This window comes from Sciurus vulgaris (assembly GCF_902686455.1).
Source record: "Sciurus vulgaris genome assembly, chromosome: 11".
NCBI lineage: Eukaryota > Metazoa > Chordata > Mammalia > Rodentia > Sciuridae > Sciurus > Sciurus vulgaris.
Genome location: NC_136472.1, coordinates 71741152 through 71761922, shown reverse-complemented (window position 1 = coordinate 71761922; position 20771 = coordinate 71741152). Strand labels below are relative to the sequence as shown.

The window sequence follows — 20771 nt, the reverse complement described above, 5'->3', positions numbered from 1 at the left end:
TACACACACACAGAGTGCAAATTCCACACAGGGGTGAATAAATTCAATTTTCTCTTTTAAAGGTGGTGAGGGTGGGCAGATATCATGATTGATATCAGATACAAACTTTCTTCCTCTCCACTCTCCCACAATGCCTAACCTGTCAGTACCAGGAACCCAGGTATATATGCCCCATGCTTCACTTCCACTTGCTTGAATACATTCAATCAACTACTTATTGATCAACTGTTCCAGACTCAATTCTATAACTAGTTCAAGTAGGATATGGTGGTAGACAAGACAATTATTTTCTCTGCCTTCATCAATCTCACATTCTGTAGTCAGCTAAAGAAACTTACCCCAAGAAAGAAAATAGAAGAGCAAAACAAAAGGGAGACTTGTTTGGGATAGAGATGGAAGCAATTAGGGGAATCCCTTTAAAGGGTATGTTAAATGAGGAGAGAAGAGAATTGAAGGATTGAAACTAGAGGGCCTTAAAGGTAAACTTAGGAGTTTGGTATTTATCCAGAAAGAAAAAGAAAAAGAGGGGTTGAGGATATAGTTCAATCTCTCTCTCTCTCTCCTCCCCTTCTCTCTCTCTCTCTCTCTCTCTCTCTCTCTCCCTCACTCTCTCTCTCTCTCTCTCTCTCTCTCTTTCTCTCTCTTTTTCTTGGTACAGGCCCGCCTCATATATTTTTTACTGTAACGTGTAAAATGGGTGGTGTTAATCACCATTTAAGATGAACAGGTTCAGAGAGGATAGTTTGCTCATGATGGAAAAGTTAACATGAGACGGTAAAGATTTGAAACCAAAACTGACCAGCTCCAAAGGCTGGGCTCTTTCCCAAAGACCTGCTGCCTCGGTTTTCTCTTGTCTTGTGGCTGGTACTATTTTCTTAACTTTATTTTCCAAGTAAAATAGATAGTTTTAGTAACTGTCATCAAATAGATAAATAAGTAGATTCTCATTTTGATTTTTAATATAGGTAATTACTGAAGTAAATGGAAGCATGAACATACCTGCCAGGACTCCCAGTTCCTGAAAATTCCTGAGCATGAGCAGATAGTCCTGAAAACGTTTCCACAGATGTATCCACAACTATAAATAGATTAGGTTTTGGTCCTCTGATATTAGAATAAAGTACTAGAAATTGTACCGCCTTGAATATAGTTTTACTGACTCTTGGGTGGTTTAACTACTTTAAGATTTGTTCAAAGTCTGATTGCAAAGCTACTTCTGAAGCTAAAGGCCAGTGTGGGAACCTTGAGTTGTCTGTGGCCCTTCCTAGTAATAAGAGTGATATCTGTTGCTGTTCAGATCTGCAGACTATCACCAGGAATTCTCAAGCAGCTTTGACTTCTCACCGAGCCAGGAGTAGAAGCAGAGAGGTCACCACACTCCCAGATGCTCAGGACACAGAGGCCACACAAGAGCGAAGCACAACTCCAGATAAGACATTGGCAAGAGCTGCAAATGAAGGAACAAATTCCCCTCTTCCTCCTGCTCTTGAAGAGACCTCAAATGGAGGAGGAATGCTCCATGAGTCCCTGGGGAATCTGGTACCCATTACAAGGATACAGAGCATTGAGGACACTGAAGCAGGCCTGCCCTACAGTGATGAGGATTATGAAGAAGACATCATTGAGCCCAGGACCCTAAATGAAATAACCACTGTGACAGATAAAACTAGCCCTTGGTCCAGTTTTGTGTCAGACACAAGTGAGGTCATCAGCCCTCAGCCTCCTGAGGTACAGAAGGAAAGCCCCTCCTGTCCTTCTCCAGGGCCTTTTCCCAGAGAGGAGATCAAGGTCAGAAGTAGCTGTCTGTCTAGCCCAGAAAAAGCTGTCAACCCCCTACCTCTGCAGGATTCTCCTACCCAAAGTCTTGTTGCTTATGAAGGTAGGGCCTCTAAGACCAGGCTTGAACAGCCTAACTCAACCAACCCTCATCTTTTCCCACGTCTAAAGTGCTCAGGAATCCAACAGAGCAGTACTTTTGTTGGATGGAGCTCATCACGGGCAAATCAGGACAAGGAGCCTGAGCAAGGGGCCCAGGCTGAGGATGAAGCTGCCTCCAGTGAGCTCAGTGACTCTACTGATAGCTTCGAGAAGTTCTCTGTACACATAGCCTCCCGGAACAAAAGGGAAAATCATAAGGAGCCACCTGTGCACTGCTCTGACATCAGGCAGAAGCAGGTGACAGCTGGATCAGAGGTGTCCACAAAGAAGAGCCTTCTGTATCCTTTGGTATTCCCACACGTGGCCCCTTAAGCCATCTCCAAGCATTTTGGATGTTGGCATTAGGCTAACGAAGTGTGGGTGTGAGCAATGACCACTCTCGTAGGATGCACTGGAGGGACATGGGAAGACCTTTCAGAAGACTAACCTGCATGACAGGTGCTACAAATCTACCATGACACCAATCCTCCAAAGCATAATACTTTGAACTGGGTTTAGGTGTTGGTAGCAGTCATAAGCTTGCCTACCATATTTATCTAATTCATCTGTTGGGTATTTTGCCACCCAAAGGATCTTAGTTAAAACACAAGTAGAGGGAGGGACTATGGGTATAGATAATGATAGAGCACTTGCCTAGCATTCATGAGGCCCTGGCTTCAATCCCCAGCACAAGGGAAAAAAAAAAAAAAAAACAGAAGTGGAAGATGTAGAGAGAAAGGGATAGAATCTACCATTGTTTGAGCATATATTATGAGCCAGGCGCTTTACAGACACTTCAGTCTTCACAAGTCTTTTGGGTAGGTGTCATCTGTTTTGCATGTAAAAAAACAGGCTCAGAGTTCTAGTGACTTTCCTAAGATGTAATTCTTTTTAAAAAAGCAAATGGTAGGGCTGGGGATGTAGCTCAGTGGTAGAGCACTTGCCTGGCATGTGTGAGGCACTGTGTTCGATCCTCAGCACCACATAAAAATGAAAATAAATTAATTAAATAAAGGTCTACTGACAACTAAAAAAAAAAATACTTAAAAAAAAAAAGCAAACGATAGCACTAAAGTGAAGTGGGCACCATTGAGTTGGATTTACCCAAGACCCCAGAATAGATAGCACCTTTGATGGGAAGAAGGAACACCTGACATTCCTTCCTCCCTCCTTTGAAACAGACTGGCAGGTTATAGGGAAAGGAAACCACTTAGCACCATCTGCAGCCTTCATATCTGTACCTAACCAGCTGTTCAGATCAGGTCACCTGGTGTTCTGACATGTAGGGGATATTGCAGGCTAGTTAGGTAAATCAGGACACTTCATTAACTAGAGGTCTTTCTCTGCTAGAAGTCAAAGGGCCTGATTTTAGTCCTTCTAAACCCAGCATCTTATTACCTGTGTGACTTCAGGTCTAACCTTTCTGAGCCTGTTTCTTCTCGTGTAAAAGGGAGACAGTAATCCATTACCCACCAGACTTTCAGCTCCCGAAATCAATGACTTTGTCTTTTTCTCATTACATGACATTGCACAGAGAGAGAATCAGTAAATACTAATTAAACTGAACTACCATAGTCATTATTGAGGAAATCAACTGGTAGAGATACTTGTACATATCACACAAATGTAACTTGATATAGGTTAGAGAAAAATCTCAGGGTAGGCGAATAGGCTCAGGAAAGGTTTAACATGGGAGCTGACTGGGAGCTGAGGACTCAAAGCTGACCACCTCCAGGGAAGTTTTTTCCCAGCCTCACTCATCCTGGCTCCTGATATTGCTGCCCTCACAGTTTAGTTGTGCTCCTGATGTTGTTAGTGGAAGAGCTGCCACGTGTGTCCAGGTCCTCAGGCTACTTGGATCCAGGACTTCCTATCCAAACATTTTTTCTCTTGCTCTCTCTCTTTTTTTCCCCAGCACTGGGGATTGGACCCAGGGGTACTGAATCAATGAGCTATGTCCCAAGCCCTTTTTATTTTTTTATTTTGAGACAAGGCTTGCTAAGTTGTCCAGGCTGACGTTGAACTTTCTTTTCTTTTTTTTTTTTTTTTTTGTGGGGGGGGTGCTGGGGACTTTGAACTTTCGATCCTTCTGCCTCAGCCTCCTGAGTCACTGAGATTTTACGGCACGCTCCACAATACCTAACTCCATTCATTCTTTAGCAAAATAAGTATTGCCAGGTCTCGTGCTAGGTGATGAATATGGATTTGAATCAGACCTTACCTCAAGTTCCCATTTTCTAGTAGGAGTCAGTCAAGTAAACAGGTAGAGAGTTTATTCTTCCAAGAGCTGTGGTTAGATGTGGAAGTAAGAGAAGGGAACTGCCATAACTCTGCTTGGAGGCATCCTAGTAGGAGAGACATCAGAATTGGACTGTAAAGATGAATAGCCATTAACTATGTAGGCAGAGCCAAGGTAAAGTTTAAGCCAGGACAAACTGTTTGTAGAGTCTGGTGAAAGCCTGACTAATGGCAGCAGTTTACTGTGTCTGGAACCAGGGGTAAGTGGGAAGGTGAGATCTGAGACAGAGCCTGGATCTTCGACCAGGCTGAGGTACTTGGACTCTATCCTGGAAACAAACAAACTCAGTTTTCTCATCTGTAAAATGGAGACAAATAATAGTACTTATAGGGTTTTACAAAAATTAAATTGGTATGAACTACCTAGCACAGTGCCTGGTACATAAATAGTGTTTGGTAAACGTTAACTGTTAAACAAAAGTTTGATATGGTCAGATTTACATATTGGAAAAGTCACTTAGTGCCTTATAGATCAGAGAAATCAGAAGCAAGGAGACCAGTCAGGAAATCTGGAATAACAAGACATGGAAAGGGTCTGACCTAAAGTATTGGAGAGAAAGGGGACAGATTTAGGAGAACCAGATAGAGGGCAGGGAATAAGGAGGAAAACATGAAGTGTGACTCAGAGATTTCTGTCACAAGTAGCAAGGTTTGTGTTTTCATTTACTGGATAGGGAGCACCTCAGAGACAGACTGGGGGGAAGACATAGGTTTCCATTTTGGATGTGTGCCTGTGGGACATCCAGGAAGAGATGCAGCCCTGGAGCTCAGACAGGATCAGGTATAAAGATGAGCCTCTTCGGAAACTGATGAAGGTAACAGTATGAAAAAGGAGAACCATGCACAGAGACAGAGCCCCCAGTGGTCAACAGTGTGTGAAGAGCAAGGCACAGCCACACAGGAGCTGAGCAGAGCTGGGAACCAGGGGCAGGTGAGGTAAAAGCAGAATATAGGGAGCTTCAGGTTGCAGCCCTCACTCTGAAGTGGGACCTGGTACACATTCACTGACTTGAGCAAGGGGACTTTGCAATAGTGAAAACAGACCAGACTTGCATGGGTAAGGGTACTAGTGGACAGAACAGGCACCTTTTCCCCATAAGCTGGGGAGACAAGATAGCTGGCATTTGTCAAGTCTTGCTGAATTAAGTACCACGCTAAGCACTTGACCTGTGTAAACTCGCTTAATCTCCCACAGACTATGGGCATTATTGTCATATCTATTTTAAAAAATGAAGAGATTGAGGCACAAAAAGTCAACTTTCCTGAAGTTGCCACCTTGTAAAGTGACATGGTAGAGTGGTAACTAGAAGGGAACCCAAAGTTGGGGGCAAGAGGGCAGGGTTAAACTTTTCCTAAATGGAAAACTTGCATATTTTTATAAACTGAGGAGAAAGAACTTAAAAGTTGGAGAGTTTCCTGTTGGTGCAGGACCCAGTGCAGGCAGCAGGTGATAGGATGACCCTCCCACAATGACCCTCCCACAATGCTGTTCCTTCCCCACTGCACTGGCTGCCTAGCTACCAGAGCCCCTGCACTCAGCAGCAGCAATAGGCTCTGCCTCATCTGCGCTTCCAGAGAAGGCTTGGGTCAAGGGTTCTTTCCCTTCAGGACCTCTAGTCCACCCCCACCTCTCTACAAAAAAATTGGGAATTTGAACCAAAGCTGGACTTGGATACATTTCATTCATTCAGCCAGGCCTGCCCTAGATGACAGGAATATGGCTTTGAAAAAGACGGATCCTTCTCTGCCATCTTGGATTCCAGAGTCTAACATGGAAGATCAACAATAAAATAGAAAATCTGGTAAACAAATTGGAATCAGAACCATACTTAGCTTATTAAACAGAAATAAGAAGTTGGGCCATCGCAGTCCCCTCTACTATCCTCTCAGTTGAACCAATCCGAATCAGTGCTTTGATTCAGCGGATATTTGAAGAACACAGTACAGAGAAAAGCACAAGCTATGGAACCTGCCTTCTAGGCCTCACTTCCAAATTGGGTGGACCAGTGTGGACAGCCCCTTATGTAGAGCCTTGTTTCTGAATGTGAGCAGAGACAACAGTGAGGAAGATAGGCCCTCTTTCAACACCAGGCACCTCCATCCTGCCAAAGGCCATGGCCCTGGAACCAACCCCTTCCCTGTCAAATGGGTCAGCTTTTTTTTTTTCCTGTATTTTTTATTGGTGCATTATATGTAATGGTGGGACTCATTTTTACATATTTCTTATGCACATAACAGTATAATTTGGCCAGTATCATTCTCCAATATTTCCCCTTTTCCTCTCCTGGTCCCTTTTCTCTACTGAGCTCCCTTCAATTTCATGAGATTGCCCCACCATAGCGGCCGCCCCCCAACACACACATACTTTTTTTTTCCTTTTTCCTCTCTAACTTCCACATAATGAGAGAAAACAGGTAAAAGATCAACTTTAAACCAGTGGGCCCTCAGCAAGTGTCATTCTTCACTTGCCACCTACCAACCTCGTGACACTAAAGAGATACTAAGGTCCTTGAAGGAAATCACTCTCCCCTTGAGGAACATGAGGAATAGTGAGGGAAACAAATTGAGTCACCTCAGACTTAATTGAGCATTCTTGTGTTGCAGGCTGTACTCTGTCCATTGCCAACGGCTAGGATTAGGAGAAGGTTTCCTGGAGGAGGCTGGATTTGAACTGACCCATAAAGAAATGTAGACTGATTTGTTAGGAGTGGGCAGAGCCTTCAGTGAGAGGGAACAATTTGAGCCAAGGATTCATGGGCAGGAGTAAGTTGGGGAAAACATGAATGGTATGGTTGAGGTCAGTGGAGATGCTGGTGTGGTAAGGGTTATTTTTGTTCCTTAACTACCATTACAGCCCAGAGCCTATTGTGGTGCCCAACTTCTTTTTGCCTCCCCAGCAATTGGAGGCCTCCCTGCGGTTGCTCTCACTCTCTGCAGCTTTGCCACCACCAGTCACAACAGACCAGGTAAGAGAACAGCCACTGATCTCCCTCTCCGGTAGAGTCATTTTCTCTTCCCTAAAAATGCACAATATGCAGAGCTGCCTGTGGCCATCTTCCTGGAAAGGCTGCAACACGGTCACACCTCATGCTTGCACTGAGCCTGTTCTGAGGACCCAGCACTGGGCAAGGAGCTCAGGAAACATAAGGAAGAGCAGATGTATAAGAGCAGGGCATTGTCAGCTAAGACTGACATGTGGAAGAAAAAAATCAGCACTGAAGCATAAGAGCTAGAGTCAGCTAAGAATGCATACTGATTGCTATGGGAGCTCTAGCTAAGCAAAGGTGGGTAGGAGGAGGACACTGCAACAGAAAATGCATGCTTTTCTCCCTAAGGGGACCAGAGTGAGGTCCCCTGAGGGAGAAAATGTCAATAGTATACCCATTTGCTGTTTATAAAACATCCCCCAAACAATTCAGCATTCAACTGAGGTAAGTGGCAGACCCCAGCTCTCTGCTTCTCTGCCTTGGCAAAGCACCTCACCTTTGTTGCAGATGGCAAGAAAATAATAATAACTTCTTTTCTAATAATTTGGGCATTGTCCTAGGTACTAAATTTAAAGCATGAATATATGATAGACAAACTATCTGTCTTCATGGAGTACACATCATAAAAAATAAAATATTTATAGAATGTTATGCATACTAGGTACCACTTTAAGAACAGGATCTTTCTGAGGAGGTTATGGGTAAGATGAAGGATGACAGTCATGGTGGATCATGTATCAGGTACTGTTCCAAGCTAGAAACATACTGTTATTGATCTTATAACTAAGGCAAAGGGAGGTTAAGTAACTTTTCTGGTCACCCAGGTAGTAAGTAGTAGGGCCAAAATTAGAACTCAAGCAATCTGGTTTCATAATCTGCATTCCTGACTTCTACACTCTACTGAGAAGGATTCAGCCATGTTCAAGACTTGGAGAAGACATTCCAGGCAGAGAAAACAGTAAATGAAAGTCCCTAAGACTGAAAAGAGTTGGACATGATCAAAACTGGTGACACTGGAATACAATGACTGACATAATGACATCAAAGGGCCCAGATGTGTAAGCCAAGGAAAGGAGTCGAGACTTTATTCTAAATGCAAGGATAATCACTGAAGAGTGTTAAGTACAGGAGAATATCTGATTTAAACTGAATGAAGAATTCGTTTTCTTTCAGATCTGAAAGGACAGTGGTCATTGTTGACCTTGAAAGCATGATGGCAATGACAGAAACGAGCCATGAAGTAGTACTGTGTGCTGGGCGCTCTCTAGGCCCCGAATGAACCAGGCACAAAGCTCCTGCCTAATGAAGCTGTGTGTGCATGTGTGTGTGTGTGTGTGTGTGTGTGTGTGTGTGTGTGTGTGTGTATTATTTCAGAGATTAATGCAGGCTAGTATTAAAAATGAATTAGTTTGACCAAGGGTGGTAGTGCACGCCTATAATCCCAGTGGCTCAGGAGGCTGAGACAAGAGGAAAGGGCTGGGGATGTGGCTGAGTGGTTAAATTCCCCTGAGTTTAATTAAATTAATTAATTAGTTTATTCATTGTGATAGTAACCTCTGTTCAACAGGCTTTGTAAAAGTAGGCATTATTCTAAGCACTCTACATGTTCAAAGTCATTTAACTCTCCTAACAACCCAGTGAGATAAGACTATTTCTCATTTAGAAGATGAGGAAAGTTAAGACTCAGAGCTTCCTATACACACCTGCCAGGCATTATTATTTCTACTTTGTATTATATAAAGAAACTCAGATGAACAAAGGCTAAGTCACTTGCCCAGGGTCACCCAAACCATAAGTGAATCTCAATTTTTTACTCCAAACTCTGCTCGCTCTTTTACACCACCTGAAAATCATGACACTTGATGTATTTTTTTAGCCCAAAATGCCTTCTTTTAAATAGATTTCAAATAAATAATCAACATTAAAACATGTATGCTTTCCCAGAGGCCACAGCAGATAAAAGATGGGGGATCAGTTCAAAAGTGTCCTGAGCGCCTGTCATTATGGTTTGGAAGAGAAGCCATTTACTATCTGATCCTTTAACTAGTTTCCTTCCCCCTCTGTCCTTCAGCCTTCCCAGCACCATTATTTTTTTGACAGATCGATCACTTTAAGTTCCCATACATCTCAGGTTTGTCAGGATTGTCTATCTTTTCCTAGAGGAAGAGAGATGCTAGTCCCTGCCCAGGAAGCTCTGCACTTTGTGGTCTTTATTCCTACCTTGGTTTATGGTCACCAGCTCATCTTCTTCCTCTCTGTATCTTCCCTTGCTTTTTCCACACATAGCCAAAACACTTACGCTAGGAGCTAAGGGCTGTGTCCAGGCACCAAGCATAAGCTCTGATTTGAGACATCCATGGAGCAAAATACTGGATCTGCTAATAGGAAACTAGGTGATATTGGGCAAGTGACTTGACCTTTCTAAGTCTCCAAAACAACCCCAGAGTAATCACGAATAGCTACTAGGTTGATAACAGGAATTAAGTAAGACACTTTGAATTCCCTTTCTCACCCTTCTTGCCAAGTGGGTGAAGTGGCAATAAGTCATGTGCTACAGGAAGGGAGGTCTGTGAACCCGTCGGAGCTGTCCTCCCTTACCTGCCAAGCAGAACTGCTATACCTGCCTTGTGTTTGGGTCTTTATGATGTACCTACTCCCATACGATCTTTAATATTTTGGGGGATGGGGTGGTAACTGAGGATTTAACCCACAGGCACTCTACCACCAGGCTACATCCACAGCCCTTTATTTTATTTTATTTTATTTTTTCATTGAGACAAGGTCTCACAGACTCCAACGTCACTGTGATTACAGACATGGCCACCTCACCGGTGATAGTCTTTTAAACACGAGATATAAGGTGTGAGAGAGGGAGAGGTGAGAATTTTCACTTCAAATAAATAGCAAGTCAAGTTTTGAGAAGATAAACTTCATGCACTTCTTAATCCAGTTTTTTCCTTTCCACTGCTTGCTGCTCTTAGAGCCACTTCTCTCCCTGAGACCTCATCCTGGGTCCCGGGTAAGGTAAGGAGTATCAGTTTTCCCAGAATTGACCCAGTTTCAGCATTGAAACACCTGCTACCCAGGAAACCCCAGGAGGTTGATCATTCTTGCGAGTGATGAGCCTCTTTCCTACTGATGCATTTGATGCAACAAATTTTCTCAGAGTTTTATGCTCTTGGCTGGCTGACAGCTATTGCCAAATAATCTAGGAGTCAAATTGAGTGTATGCTTAAGACACTATTTAAAAGTTATCAGAATCAAAACTGAGTTTCTGGGTCAAACCCTAATAATAATAATAACAATAGTAAAGCTAGGAGGGGATCTTTGACAAACTCTATCACAAAAGATTATACTGGAACCACGACCTTGCATAAATGCCACTGCAACCTTACACAGAAAGTACCTCTGCCAGGACATCTACCAAGCAGCTGTTTATTCAACTTTGGTGCCAGTCACCCTTGTTATTGATCCTTGGACACCCTTGGTATTAATCCTTGTGGCCAAGGATTATTTTTTTCAAAATAACATATGTCACCTTCATTTTGCCTTTTAGTGTCCCTCTCCCCCACCCCCTGGTTTCTGTGGCACACTTGCTCTGCACTGCAGTGCTTCCTGCTTATTCCCAAATAAATATCAGTTCTTTAGCGCCTCGCTCTGTTTGTTTAGTTTGACACTAGCAGGTAGAGACACCAAAATGTAAGAAAGTAAGAGAAAATAGTTTTAAGAATTAAATTTTTTAAGCAACAAAAATATTTACCATAGGATAAGTCAGAACTTTAATTGACTTCCTTAACCTTACGATTTATTTTAGATTTAATTGTGAATTATATATTTGTGCAGGGACACTGTAATTTGCTGAGTTTGGAGTCTCTGAGAGTCTTAAAAATGGCCTCACTTGGAAGAATTTAAGACAAAAAAATAGTCTCTTATATTTATCCACATATGTACTATTTCTAGTATTCTTCATTCAATCTTTGCATCCTGATTTATATCTGGGACCATCTCTCTTTAGCCTGAAAAGTTTCTGTTAGAATTTCACTTAGTTTCCTACAGGTAACCGATTCTCCCAGCTTCCATTGTCTGGAATATCTTTATTTACCTTCATAGTTGAAAGATATTTTTCCCCCATTAAATAGATTTTAACTTGAATTTTGTTGTTTCTTTAAACATTTTAGAAATGTCATTCCACTTCTGTCTTTTATTGTCAGTTGCTCTGGTTTTCCCCCACAAGATCTAGGGAAGGCCTAATCCTGCACTCCACTTTGAAATGATGCACCTGAGCCCAGGAACCTCCCAGACAGTCTCCACTGCAAGAATTTGTAAAACAAGTTTTCTCCCTCCCTCTCTCCTTCTCACCACAGTATAGTGAATCTGTATAGACCTGTGTGACATCAGTCAGGTCTTCTTCCCTTTCTGAGTCTGCTGCTCACCTGTCAGTTGGGGGTATCAGGCTTCACTGGGTGGTGGTACTGTAGAATAACAAGTGGTGCACAGATAGGATACAGAGGCCAGCCTTGACCTCCCATCCCCGGATATCGTCTCTTCAAAGAAAGGGAGAGATGGATGGCTGGTTAGCAGACTGCTACACAGCCCTCCTGCTGCCCAGGCTCACCCTCCTCTTGAGTCACTTGACTTATACTGCTTCCACTTTCTTGTCCCTCTTGCAGTGAAGTGATTCTTTACTGAGACAGCTTCTTGGTGTTATTTCTGATTCTGTTTGCTGAGCTGCTTGTAAACTAATCTTATCAGTCTTATCAGCTCCCTAAAGGGAAGGAGAGAAGTGGAAGATGAGAACAGTGGTAATTTACTTCACATATTTTGTTCCTCAGACTATGTCTTCTGCTCTTGTAGATTGTCTCTCTTGGGAACATCTCAGCCACTCTGATTACTTCAGTTATTATTTAAAGTTAAAATCCTTAACTTTGGTCTGGCCTTCGTTCCCATGCTGCAGACACAAATAGATCCAACTGCATACTGAAAGTCTTGCCTTTTTCTTTTTTTTTTTTTTTTTTTTTTTTCTTTTTTTGGCACTGGGGATTGAACCCAGGGTCACCCTTAACCACTGAGCCACATCCCCACCCTTTTTTACATTTTATTAGAGACAGGGCCTTGCCAAGTTACTTGGAGCCTCCCTAAGTTGCCGAGGCTGGCTTTGAACTCACAGTCCTCCTGCTTCAGCCTCCCAAGCTGCTGGGATTACAGGCATGCACCACTGCACTTGGCATGTCTTGTCTTTGATATTGTACAAACAATTCATTATGTCCCAAAACCTGAATTTGGCATCTTCCTTTGCATATCCCGCTACCACCTGCATTCTTCATCACAGAAGATTCAACCATCATCCATGCAGTTAGTTACTCCTGCCAGAAGCATAGTTATTATCTTTCATTCCTTCTTTATAGCTCAAGATCCTCAGCCAATTTATTACCAAGGCCTGTTAATTCTGTCCCTAAGTATTAATCTACTCACTTGTCAGCATTCCCAGCCCAACCCCAACAGTCTCCTCTGTGACTATTTCTAACTAGTTTTACTCACATCCACACTTTTCTATCACTAACCAAGTGAGTTCCCACTCTTCACACACTTTACCACTGGGAAAGAAAGAAAGGTGACACTTGTGGAGATTGTCAAAAATAAAAGTTATTTTTAAAAAAAACCTCTGTGTTCTAACACAACTACCAAATCTCATACCTAATTTTTTTGACTTTTTAGAACGGTGTGACAGAGATTCTCTCTCCACTCTGCATCCTTTTTTTACTTGTTTTTGAGGCATTACTCCTTGGTACTCCTCCTCCCCCATTGGCTGTTTCTGCTCAGCCTCCTTTGCTGGGCCCCCCGATTTCCTCTATTTCTTAATATAGGGGTATCTAGGATGTCATTTTTTTAACTTATTTTTTTAATTTATTATTTGTTCTTTTTAGTTATACATGACAGTAGAATGTATTTTGACATATCATATATACATGGAGCATAACTTCCCATTTTTGTGGTTGTACATGATGTGGAGTTACACTGGTCATGTATTCATATATGAACACAGAAAAGTTATGTCTGATTCATTCTACAGTCTTTCCTATTCCCATCCTCCCTCCCTCCCCTTCATTTCCCTTTGTCGAGTCCAAAGTACTTCTACTCTCCCCACCTCCATCCCTTAGTGTATGTTAGTATCTGCATATAGAGAACATTTGGCCTTTGGTTTGGGGGGAATTAGCTTATATCACTTCGCAGTGATAGTCTCCAGTTCCATCCATTTACTGGCAAATGCCATAATTCATTCCTCATAATTTTGTTCTTCCTTAAGGCTGAGTAATATTCCGTTGTGTATATGTACCACATTTTCTTTGTCCATTCATCTGTTGAAAGATTGGTTCCATAGCTTCGCTATTGTGAATTGAGCTGCTATAAACATTGACCCAGGATGTCATCCTCAGACTTCTCTATTTATTTCTAGATGACCCCATTCAATTTCAAAACTCTCATTCCCCTCTATATTGCTGAAGACTTCCAATGGTTTTCTCACCCCAGACTGCCTCTAACTGTAGGTTTATATGCCCATCTGCCTACCCAACATCTCCTCTTGGATGTTGTTATTGTTTGGATCTGGAATGTCCTCCAATGACTCGTGTTAAAGGATTGATCACCAGCTGATGGCACTGTTGGAAGGTGGAATCTTTAGGAAGTGGGGTCTAGTGGAAGGTCTTTGGGGCATGCCCTTGAAGGGTTCACAGGGACCCCTGCCCCTTCTTTTGTGTCTTGCTTGCCATGATATGAGCAGCTTGGTTCCACCATTCTGTTCCACCATTAAGTACTACCTCACTACAGGCCCAAAAGCAAAGGCCAAGTGATCACAGACCAAAACCTCTGCAACCATGAACAAAAATGAATCTTTTCTCTTTTTTTTTTTTTTTCCCCCTTCCCCCCACCCCTCCCACCCCTCTTTACCCTCTATACAGTACTTTCTTCCGCCATACTTGCCCCCCTCCCTAACCCTAACTCTAACCCTAACACTAACCCTTCCCTCCCCCCATTATGTGTCATCCTCCACTTATTAGCGATATCATTCATCCCTTGTCTTTTTGAGATTGGCTTATCTCACTTAGCATGATATTCTCCAATTTCATCCATTTGCCTGCAAATGCCATAATTTTGTCATTCTTTATGGCTGAGTAATATTCCATTGTGTATATATACCACAGTTTCTTTATCCACTCGTCAATTGAAGGGCATCTAGGTTGGTTTCTTTTCTCTTTTTAAGTTGTTTATCTCAAATGTTTTGTCACAGCAACAGAAACCTGACTAACATATCTATAAATGCCTCAAGTTCAACATGTCTAAAACTGAAATTCAGATTTTATTTCCAAGTCTGTTCCTGCCTCAGTCTTACCTTTCTCAGTTAATGGGCACTCTGTCCTTCTAGTTTAGTTGTAAAAGCCCAAACTCTTGAAATCCTTCCTGATAGCTCTGCTTCCAAATAACCAGGAAATTCTGGAAGCTCCACCTTTTAAGATGTATCTAAATCTAACCGCGTCTCACCATTACTGCCATTACCACTATAGTCTAAACCATCAACATCTTTTGTCCAGATTGTTATAGGAACCTCTTAACTTGCTTCTGTGCTTCTGCCCTACCCAGGCAAGCCATTCCCCATACAGCATCTTCTTAGCCTCTTAAGACATTTAATAAATTATGTGACTTCTCTACACTCCAATGACTTCCCCTCAGTGAAGCCCAGAACTAAGCTTGAGGTCAGGCAGACCAGAGAGTAGGAAAGTAGTTTAGACTTTCAACTTGAACTATACCTTACCTCTACTCCTAGCTCAGCGTGAGTGGAGACAGAACTATGGCTCCTCCTCTCGGGAGCCCACAGTTCTCCAGGAAAGCCAGCTTTCTAAGTACCTCCAATTCCTACCAAATCCTGACATGTTAAAGAGCTAGAGCAGGTGCTGTGGACACTGCCTTCAAGGAGCTCTGAGTTCTTTGAGAGGCACTGGTCCCCAAACCATTCATGGACTTTTTCAAATGCCACTTCCCTATATTAGCACTTACAACAAAGCAGAGGGGAATTAGATTGGGGAAAGGAAGACAGAGCTAGATGGGGTGGCTTGAGTAGAATTCAGCAAAGATGAAGAAAAGGCTTTGCAGGCTGTGGGTTGGAGAGAAGAAACCTTAGATACTCCACGGAATTTGGGAGCTGAAAGGTACTAACAACATGTGCTGGCAGAGGTGGGGAGGGAGGGGCCTGCAATGAAACTGGCAGGATAGGGTAGGAATCAGAAGCAACCTGTCATTTGAGCCTTGGCCTTCTGCCCTGCCTGCCTAGTGGTTCCTTCCCATGAGGCGAGCCCTGGCTTGTTCTGCACTGTCCTGTGTTGAGCCCTGGCTTTGCCTGGGCTTCACCACGCACATGGGACCAGACGCTGTTATTCAGAGTGATCGTAGAAGGCAGGAAGGAGGAGATGAGGCCAGGTCAGAGTGTACCTTGAAAGCCTTAAGTTGCCCACCCCTTCCCACTCTGGTGTTGTCACCTCCACTCAGCCAGACCACAGTGTCAGACATGTCCGAAGCTCTAGACAGTGGACAAGCTGGGAATCAGTAAACTGGGGTTTTTGCCCTGGTTTTGCTGTTGGCTTTCTGAGGTCTTGGGCAACATGCCTGTCTGGTCTGAGATTGGCAAGTGGGCATCAAAGATTTAGTTTGAGGCCATATGTCCCTCTTCTCTCTTACCAGGTAGTGTCATATAATGGTTAGGAGAGCCCAAGTTTAAAACCTAGCCTTGCCACTATGAGCCACATAACCTAGGGAGGTTACCTAACTCCTGTGCTTCCTTTATCTGAAAAGCAGGCATAATAGAACCTGCCTCCTAGGATTAGCTAGGAATTAACTGAGTAAGAAGTGCAATGTATTTAGAAATGTCTTGGCGTATAACACAGTAAGTACCATCTGAGTGTTAGCTATCTTATTAATATTATCCAGACATCTTTCCTGTTCTGCTTTTACATTCTGGTGCATGTGGAAGGGGAGGCGGGTACTGGTAGGAAAGAAATACTAAGAAATAGGGACATGATCCAAAGCTCAGAGGCAGAGGGGGTTGCTGGGAAGGGAGGCCCTACAAGTCAGCCCCAGAAGTACAGAGAGCAGTTTCTTGGTCTGTAGCACTTGACTTGTTTAGTACCAACCCTGAGGTAGAAGCCCCAGATAACACACAGCCCACCCAAGCAGGTAGAGCCCTGGCCTCATCAGTCTTTGCCCAGCTGTCTGTGAGTCTTTAGGCTTTGGGGCTACTTCTTTCCTCCCCGGAGCCCAAAGAATTTTACTATCTCTTGGTTTCTCTTCCGTAAACCTGTAAACCCAGAGACATCGGAAAAAACATGGTCCTAGTAGAGAAAAGTAGCTCTCCACAAAATCACCAGATCACACAGGTAGGGGATTGGGTCTGAGGGAACTTCCTGAGCCTCTTCAGCCTGCAATTTGGGGAGGAGAAGCGTGCAGGAGGTTCTGACCTGTTGCCTTATTTCTTTAAGCCACTAAGTCCTAGCCCTCTAGAGTCCCAAAGGAGACCTAAAGGTCAAAGGGTTTCTGATAAAGGCTTTACAAAGTGTTTAGCGAGAGATGAACAGCCTGGCCAAGCGTGTACAGAAGTCAGGGGAAACAGCCAGAACCGGCCACAGACTGCAAGTTGGCAGGGACCCATGGGCCTCTTGGCAGGTGCTCAGCTCAAATTGCCTGAACTCCTAGGAGGCCAGAGCCTGGGAGGAGCCAGGAGCTCTTCTAGGAGTATAACTTTAACCCTTCCTCTCCAGAATCTGGGCATTTGCCTCTTTCTGACAGGACATAGGTTCAAAAGACAGGAGTCTTGCTCTGGTCAGGCCCCTTCATTGCGTAGCCTGAGGCCCGGGGTGTAGGGGTGACCCTAGGCTCTGTGGAATGGGTCTGTCAGGAAAGGCTTCTCAGAGCAAGGACAAGGAGGCATGAGGTACTGATAAAGCACAGAGGAAGCATTTAGGTAGTGAGAACCCCATGAGCAGAGCTGTAACACAGGACTGGAGGGAAAGCCCAGAGCAGACCAGCCATACTACAGCTGGGCCAGGTGGGCTGGGCCTCAGGTCAAAGTGTCTTATCCCCACCTCCCCGACTGCTCCTAGCTGTGGCTACTAAGTTCGCTGCTGTCTTTTAGCACTAAGGAAGTCCTCATCACTACCTTAGGAGAGCATTCTGAGAGCCACCCGAGGGAAAGGCAGCCAGCCAACAGGGTGAAAGTTGAGTCACATAGGCAGCTATGTGGAGCCCTTGCCCTGTAACTGAGGGAGCAGTCCACTGGCAGGCCCGCCTAACCAGCCAGAACCAGGCAGCTGTTTATTTTCAGTTTTCAGTTCTTTGGAAAGAATGTTTCCAGCTCCTTAGTCAGTGTTTGTGTCACTTAAGGGAGGTGCTCTGGGAAACAAACTCCACCCTAACCCCAAGCCAGAGGCTTGCTGCAGGGGAGAAGCGGGGAAGGCAGTGGAGTGGGGAGACCTCCCCCTGGCCTAGCACTGAGCATCCTTGGGAAAGTGCTGTACCCGAGTTCTACTCAGGACCTTTTGGGCCTAAGCTCCTCCCTGAGATGAGAACAGCAAGACTGTTTTGCTCTGATGTCTGCAACTAGTGTCAGCTCTAGCTCCAGTGTATCCCTGTTTTGCAAATATGTTGCACCTGGCCTGACTCTTGGTCATATCTAAATTTTGCTTTAGTTCAAACCTGGATAGGAAGACCAGACAAAAGTTCTTAACTCCATTTAGCAATGAAGACACTTGAGATCCAAAAACAGAAGGTGTCTTGGTCTTAAGAAAATTGGGCTGGTCACAAACTAGTGTTCCTCCCATTCCATCCCACTGTCTCACCTCTAATAAAAGCCCCAGGATACCTTGAAGCAGGGACCAGTGGGAACAGCTGCACCCACCACATCCTGGGCGCTTGTGGCCTATTCACAGGAATTCATCTAGGGATGCAGTGGCTGGGATCTGAGCATATTTCAGACCCAGGAGGAGGACTGGATCATCCTGATAGAGCTTTTAAAGCAAAGGCTCATCACCAAGACCTGGACAATGAAGGAGCTATGAGCCAGGAAAAGTGTAGTTGGTAGCTCACCTCCTACATTTTCTGCTCATTCTGCTCCCCATTATCAGAGAGGAAACCAAGACCCAGAAAGAAAGTAATTTGCCTAGAGCCTCTTGGAAGAAGAATTGATAGAGCCAGGAGCAGAACTAACTCCCAGCCAGTGTTAGCCTCTTGGTTTGGAGCCCTGGGAAACCCCACATTTGCCTCACACCTTATTTCTTCTGCATGCTTTCTTCCCAGCAGAGCTCCACCTTTGGCATTGAGGGCTCTTTTAAGAATCTGGGAGGCCTGTCCTGTTCAAGATCTGGGTGTCCAAGTGCCCAGAAGAGAGCAGATTCCTGGAAGGGAGAGGTTTAATGCAAGAGCTGGTGGATTTGAGAGCTCCTGCCTGCTGCCATGCTTGATACCCAGACCACAGGAAAGCCAGTTTTGGCCTTCAGCCCAGGACAGTGGTCACACACACCCCTATCTGGGTCTCCTGAGAAGCCCCGTGCAAGTCACTCTTTCAAAATGCCTTCCAGAGACTTGACCCCACATATAACACCCACTGTCTAGACTTCAAGGGCCTGCGGCCCCTGCAGCTTTGACAGTTCTGCCTCCCCAGGAAGGCTGAGGGCTCCTGCAAAGCACACACTGTGCTGACCATTTTCTTGTGACCCCCACTTCCAGCAGTAGTGTAGGAGTATATATCAGAGGAACAGTTAGTACATTTGGGGGCATTCCTGCTCTGGGCAGCTTCCCCTCTGCCCAGTTCCTCTAGGGTTTATGTTTTTGGGTAGCAACCCTGATGAAGGATTCTTTACTACCAATGAAGATATTTTTAACCCCTTTTAAGGTCCACAAAAGTCAAATGCTGCTGAGTGTGTGTTCCATCCTTCCACACCCTTGTCCTGCCCTATACACAAAGCCCTGTCCTGTACTCTGGGCCTGGGCAGTGGAGATAAGGCCCTCTCTAGGTCACTGGGTTGGGTGTGGGTGCTGGAAGGTTGGCTGAACCAGCCACGCTGGATTCAGCCCCAGGGCAGATAAGGGCCTGGCCCACAGCTGCAGGCTGCACTCCTGGCCTCTCCTGTGGCCTCATGCCCACCCCAGTTCTGTTGAAACCCCGCCTGTCTTTGATCCCAGCTCTATGTAAAATCTCCATGGACCTTCCCAGCTATTATTAATTGCTCCTTTCTCAGTGCTCTAAGCTTTAAGCCTCTTCTCTGTGACTGTTGGGTAGCTTTCTGTCTGTCTCCCCTCTAGCTTTCGTATCCATGGGGACAAGAACCATGATTGCCAATTGTCCATAAACATTGACCAGACTGAGTTGATCTGCAGTTTCTAATGGGGACAAGAACCATGGTTGCCAATTGTCCATAAACATTGACCAGACTGAGTTGATCTGCAGTTCCTAAAAGGCTTGAAGAATCACCAGCAGAGGTCCCTTATGGTCTTTTCATGAACCAAGATAGTTGACCCTTAGAGCCATAGATAGCAAGACCCATCCAGGTCTCTCCACGGAGAGTGCTTCTATTCTGGAAGATGGGGAAACAAGGTCTGATTTTAGGATTTGAGATACAGGACTGTGGAGAGCAATGACAGAGGATGGGAGAGCAGTGACTGAGATTGGGGGTCTTCGATGACCTCATGGCTGTGGCATGCCTGGTGCCTGGAAATGTTTCTGTGCAAGGACATAGGATGCTTAGCTGCTGTGGCAATGCCCTGCATGAGGAGGCTCTGTGCAAGAGTCCTATCAGCTCTGACCTTGATCTCAGGCACACAGCTCCTAGGACTAGAGGAATTCTTATGCTAGACAACCACAGTGTTTCGCCAGCTCTGCTTCTCCAGTTCCTGCCCGCTAGAGTAACTTTATTTATTTTGATTCATTGTACACAAATGGGGAACAAATGTTGTTTCTCTGGTTGTACATGAAGTAGAGATACACCATTTGTGTAATCATGCATGTACATAGGGTAATGATGTTTGACTTTTTTTTTTTTTAAGTTGTCAATGGACCTTTATTTTATATATTTGTATGTGGTCCTAGAATCAAACCCAGTGCCTCACACATGCTAGGCAAGCGCTCTACCACTGAGCCACAACCCCAGCCCTATGGTAACTGTTAACAATGGACTTGCTTGAGAGGTACACAAAGCTCCTAACATTGCACTTTGCAACTGTGGATTGCAACTGCAGAAAAGCTATAAACATGTCCTAGTTTCTGTAACTTACCTGAATACAAAGAATAATGGTTGCATAGTCTTTAATCTGATAACAAGACATATATAAATAAAGATTGCTGGAATAACTCTTTAGATCTGCATCTCTATCAGAAAGCAAATCTCCACCTGATCCAAGCTGAATCTTCAAAATCTGTGTTTGTGATTCTTTATTTTCCAATCCCCCTTTGCCCTTCGCAGGAACCAAGAGTTTAGCTGCGCTCATGGCAGAGGACCAAGCTATTAGACCTGTTTTCTCATTTACCTCATT

At 44.3% G+C, this 20771-nt stretch overlaps 1 protein-coding gene across 1 annotated transcript in view; it reads left to right on the top strand.

Annotated features, from left to right (window-relative positions):
• The window catches only part of C2CD3 (C2 domain containing 3 centriole elongation regulator), a 145184-nt gene that overhangs the window by 121339 nt on the left and 3074 nt on the right, over window positions 1–20771 (top strand). Inside the window, 2 exon segments of the mRNA XM_079103795.1 lie at window positions 1298–2216; window positions 7070–7181. Coding sequence (XP_078959921.1) covers window positions 1298–2216; window positions 7070–7181 — 1031 coding nt within the window.